Here is a 5503-nt window from a genome sequence, read left to right on the forward strand (position 1 = left end):
TAAACAAACATTTTGAAACTAAATTTTAAGCATTTTGAGGCTTACTCGAGTTTTTTATGTAAATGCCTTTATTGTATCCCACACGAACAGACTCCTCTGCACGAGAAAAATTCCTACAATTAAAAGCTATTATTTTGATTTTTTCATAGAAATCCTACGACCTTCAGACATTGTCAAATCAACACCATTCCTCATCCACTCCACATTTAGCTTCATACCATCTCATAAACCTCTTAGTCGTGTACGTCAATCCATTCTTTACGTCTGTCTCAATATTATCACCATTTGGAAAGATTAACTTAAATTCTCCACGTCGCTGATGTTCTTTGCATGTTCGATAAAGAGAAGCTTTAAAGTCATCTGACATGCATGAGACACAAAGTTCACAGGATGAAGATTCACAGCTTTGATCACATTGACTGCATGCATCGACATTTGTTGCTATATCTTGTGGTGATACGGGAATTGAAGAGTTGCTGAAATGTATTAATTTTGAATAAATTTAGAGTTTGGTGCTTAAAGCTGCTTACCCAATAATCTCATGATAGCTTCCAGCACCAACAATCTTTAAAGTATCATTGACAACCTCCAAACTCATTGTCCTCAGTTTTTGATCCTTTTCATTTTCAAAATTCATATCTGGACTCATGTTGATCTCTAGCAGATGGACATTCAGTTCCTTATCAACGATGAAGTCAAATCGAAGAAGCTCGAACATATGGTCAAGTGTGTTATTGCTCCGATTTGTGTAAATATTCATAAATTTCAGACCAATTTGAACTTTATCAGCCACAACTGTATTTATGGCATAATCAATATCTGTCCATAATTGAGTGCTGTTATGTCCTTTTGAGTCCAAATAGTTGTTAAACATTTCTTTGCTTGATTGCTGACCTGATTCCACAAACTTTTCAAAAGCTTCCATTTCCCAAATATTCTTAAAGTTTGTGGAGCAGACGTACTTGCCAGTGGCAGTTACGGTGAATGGCTCATACTCTTCTGGACAGAATCTTATTAAGATGTCTTTGTTCCATCTGTAGACTCGAAGGGGGTCGACTGATGTGACAAGGACGTAGATTCCAAGATCGAATGCATGATTTTCTATGAGGAGGGATTCGATGAAGACTTGCAGGTAGCTGGAATGGACAAAAAAATCAAAAATTTGAAGAATTTTCAAAAAAGTTAACGAAATTTTAAAATTTAAAAAAATTCAAAAAAATTAACGAATTTTTAAAATTTGAAAAATTTCAAAAATTCAACGAAATTTCGAAATTTGAAAAAATTCAAAAAATTAACGAATTTTTAAAATTCAAACAAATCCAAAATCTCACCTATAAGATCCCATCCTAAAATTAATCTTCTCAAACGGAAGTATCTCAATTCCACCACGATCCATATTCTTAACCACAAAATGAGCTTTCGGAAATAATTTAGCATAATATAAAAATTCATTCTTCAAGCTTGGAAAATTGAATGCACTCGGAATGAATCTCTGACTTGTCGTGACTGACAAGTGCAATTTATTTGTCAAAAATGTAAATCCTGGATAGTGATTGATCAATTGATAAGGTTTAAGCTTCATAAATCGGATATTATTTGTAAATCTGTCAAAAATGTATTCATAGCTCCAGATCAGATGCCACGGTCCATTTTCATCGGATTCTGGAATTACTGAGTGATTCAGCTGTGAAGATACATTTCTGATGATATTGTAGATTGCAGGATCGTAGCTTGAAATTGTTGATGCTGTCCAAATTATTAACTTTTCTGAATCATACTCAGACAGTCCAATAAGTTCCTTTAAGTAATTTATGGACAATTTTTCAGAATTTACAAACTTCCTCAAATCTTCAAATTTCCAATATCCAGCCAAGACAGCAAGCAATAAAACAAGAAAAGAAGCAACTTTAAGCTTCATTTTTTGAATGTTTTCCGATATTTTTCCAAAAATCAACTGACAAGACAAAATTTTGAGGTAAGTTCCGTAGCTTAAATCGTGACTGAACTGAAAAATAATTGTTTTTGTGGTTTTTTAAAGAGTCAGTGTATTGCTGGACAACGAAAGTAAGTTACAATTTACATGTGCATGACTTTGACTTTAAGTATTGCATAACTAAATTTAGATAAGAGTTAGTGAAGGTTTATTTTGTAGAAAATGAGAATTATTGAGAGAATTTAGGGAAGTTGAGAGATTAATTTATACTTTGCTGTAACTATGTTCCTATATGAAGCTGAAGCTACAAAAAAATACGTCTATCCAGCATTATTTCTTGCTCTGTAATCTAATTTGCACAAATTTACCATCCGCACGTCAAGTTGACGTTCATTCATCACTAACATATGCCAACCTGAAAGTATCAGTACGTTCCAACTTACAAGTCCCTTACCCGAGTGCCATAATGCAGCGAATTACATTTTTCACTCTTAGGATGCCGTAAGGGCATCATCATGAGAACTTCGGTTCATACCATTGAAACGACGATGAAGCGACGTTCTTTTGACGACGGGATACCATTAGTCCAGATTGTCCAGTTCGACAGCACATCCTGTTCGCTAGAGCTTGACCATGTAGGCATATTTACTGTTATTCGCATCAAATTCACCATAACGACTGATTTTGACCCTTTTTTATTGCAAGAAATGAGATTAGACAAATTGTGCCGCAAGGATCCGATTCGTTCTTTTGATTCCTTGACTTCTGGTAAAGGATGGTTGCTTCCTCGGTCAATACATCAGCCTAGTTTGACTTTACTTTACTCTTAGGATTGAATTAGGGGGCGGAGTTGTCAATTTTTTGCATCGCGTGATAAGTATCAATAATTGTGATTTTTCGGAAGTATAGATGCCTCAGCCTTTTCAAAACAACATCGTATCCTCAAAAGATCCCAAAACTCATTCTCCCTTTATTTCTCTATTTAAACAATTTTTTTCTCTCAACAAAATCTACAACATTTCAACATAATGTTTATGAGATTTCTCCATACATTTGATAAACATTTTTTTCAGTATGCAATAAGAATTATTCATGAACAATTTTCTGTACGAACATAAAGACAAAAAAAAATATTTTTGTTGGTCAAAAACTAAAAATTTCCTTATTTTATGGAACTCCAAGATAAATAAATTGTATTTCTAAAATAAAGACCTAAGTAATTTGTTTAGCCGATTTTGTTTGAGATTTAAATAAAAGAACTATGTAAATTACACAAATTCACAAAACTTAATTTATTGTTAACTTTTCGTTTGTCACTTGTAAACTATTTATTAATTTATTTTTTGATTTGCACATAATCCTTTAATTCCTTTATTTTCTTTTATTTTAATCCTGTTAAACGTTTATATTTTAATTATTTATCTAAACTATTTATAATTTAACCGAAACTTACTCTTATTTACCGGCTATTTAATTAATTTGTAATATTTTACGTTCGCGATCTTTCGTTTCTTTTTTACAACTGATGAACCTTTCAATTTCCTTTTTTATACGGTTCTACAAAAAACATTCATACGGTTTTTAATTTAAATTTTCAATTACGGTTGAATTTCAAATATCAAAAGTACGTTATTTACAGACTAATTATTTTCATAAATAATTTGAGTTTAAATTAACTAATAAATAATTTCTTTCAATGAGAAATTATTTGACACTCGGGCGGAACAAAAAGTTAGCCTTCCAAAAATATGACTAACATTATAAATTAATATTATGATACATCATTTAGAAAATAATTATTTAATAACTGGATGTTGATGATTTTGTTTGATGATGTTGATGTCGAATATTTATGTACACTGATGTTCCATTTGACTTGACGTTGAATATTTAATAAATGCTGAGTATTGACCATTTCCAAAATTATCAATCAGCATTTGATTATTATCAACATGCTCAACTTGTCTCAATCCAAAATTATATGCTGTCATTTTTGTTGTGCTTTTATGTCTCCATTTGCACATTTGCAATTTTCTTATGTTCATCCACCGCTGACTTCATTTTCCTCGTTTTGCATTTTTGAGTTGTCCTAAAATTGACTTGATTAAAAATATGAGAATTAATTAGTTGTCTTCCATCGTCGAATCTGTAATTATATTATAGAGATGATTAGTTTTATTTGTAGATTTAGTGCCTTTGTGTCATTTTCAACTTTCTTGTTGATCTGACTTATTTAACTTTTTTTTTTTTTTATACATGTCAGCTCTTTTTGACTGATCATGAATTTCACCATTTTTAATTTTCCTGTCAACTCTATTTAGTTGATCACGATAACTAAATTATTTTTTGTTTCGTTATGTCAACTGTATTTGTTGATCATAATTAATTTTTTTTTTACTTTGTCTACTAACGACTTTTACGATTTTGAATTGTTAACTATAAAGTGATCAATTTTTATAGCAACTTCCTATAATCTGATGGTTTAAATTTTTTAACGGATAATTTTGAACTTTTTTGAACTAAACGAATTTGAATATTCAATATACGTTATTTTAACATTTGGCATCTAATCTGAATTTTTTAAGTCTGATGGTACTTCACGATGAACTTTCTCAATCTCTCTTAACTTTGATATTTTTATGCAATTAATCTATTTATAACTTTTTTGGATGATATGTCACATTTTAGTATTTTAACTTCTTTAACGTACACTTTTTGTGCGCTTACGAAACATTTTAACTTGGTGAAATTTTTTACTTGAACGGTTTTTGAATTTTTCTGTTATGAATATTCGATGTGTTTACTTAATTTGATGATTTTGGTGCTTATTTTCGCGTTTTTGGCCTGGAACTTTTGGAACCTGCAATGATAAGTAAGTATTAGTCATCACTAAATAAATATTGGCCATGAATTTGAGCCAATTCTCCTCGGGCATGGAAAAAAGGTTGAGATGGAAATATTTCTTCCTTTGTCGTTTGGAATCATAATTTTGCATATTTTTATGCTTTGAACTTTTCATTGTAAGTATGCAAATTACTTTAACTTTTGATTTTCTGTGCGAAACATTAATTTTTCTTTTTCTGGTTTTAGGTCTCACATAATTAGTCATCATTCTTCGTTTCATTTCATTTGGATTTTTGGATTTTATCTGATGCTTCACGACATCTTTCTTCTTACGTAATTTTTTACTGGCTGACTTAACATTTGTGTCATTCTTAACTTCTGTGCTAAGAGAATCAAATGTTAAATCTTGGATTAGACAATTTATGGAATCAGATTTATTTTGTACGCTCTCATACAAAATATTAGGAGAATCATTTTTGCTCTCAACATTTTTGGATTCACTTTTTGAATATGTAAGTATTTCGAATGACGTTTGTGTTGACGCATCAATAAATGTCTTTTCATTTTCAGGAGTTGTTAACGTTTGAGTTCCAGTATCCATCATCATTATGCTGTTTGATGCTGTGGTTCGACTGTAATTAGGTTTCATCGTTCCTGCTTCCACAAGATTATTATTATGACTCATAAATCGATGTTCATTATTCGTTAATGTCGAATAATCTGAAA

At 30.9% G+C, this 5503-nt stretch overlaps 1 protein-coding gene across 1 annotated transcript; it reads right to left on the reverse strand.

Moving 5' to 3' along the window:
* Nucleotides 1–526: 526 nt before the first annotated feature.
* Nucleotides 527–2576, reverse strand: LOC139095450 (probable tubulin polyglutamylase ttll-15). Its single transcript, XM_070646802.1, has 3 exons — nucleotides 2469–2576; nucleotides 1332–1798; nucleotides 527–1136 (listed from the first exon to the last, which is right to left on the reverse strand). The coding sequence occupies exons 1-3, from the start codon at nucleotides 2574–2576 to the stop codon at nucleotides 527–529; spliced, it is 1185 nt and encodes a 394-aa protein (XP_070502903.1).
* Nucleotides 2577–5503: the final 2927 nt, after the last annotated feature.

Source organism: Chironomus tepperi, unplaced genomic scaffold, assembly GCF_022539635.2.
Source record: "Chironomus tepperi strain 1889 unplaced genomic scaffold, CSIRO-AGI_Ctep_v1 contig_364, whole genome shotgun sequence".
In the NCBI taxonomy this organism is placed as follows: domain Eukaryota; kingdom Metazoa; phylum Arthropoda; class Insecta; order Diptera; family Chironomidae; genus Chironomus; species Chironomus tepperi.

What these genes read in the sequence shown, in the direction of transcription:
- LOC139095450 (XM_070646802.1), bottom strand. Translation starts at nt 2,576, where the DNA reads ATGCCTACATGGTCAAGCTCTAGCGAACAGGATGTGCTGTCGAACTGG. An exon ending in GCTTCATCGTCGTTTCAATG is followed by an intron (nt 1,799 to 2,468) that starts GTATGAACCGAA and finishes AATTACTTAAAG; the next exon opens with GAACTTATTGGACTGTCTGA. An exon ending in TTTAGGATGGGATCTTATAG is followed by an intron (nt 1,137 to 1,331) that starts GTGAGATTTTGG and finishes TGTCCATTCCAG; the next exon opens with CTACCTGCAAGTCTTCATCG.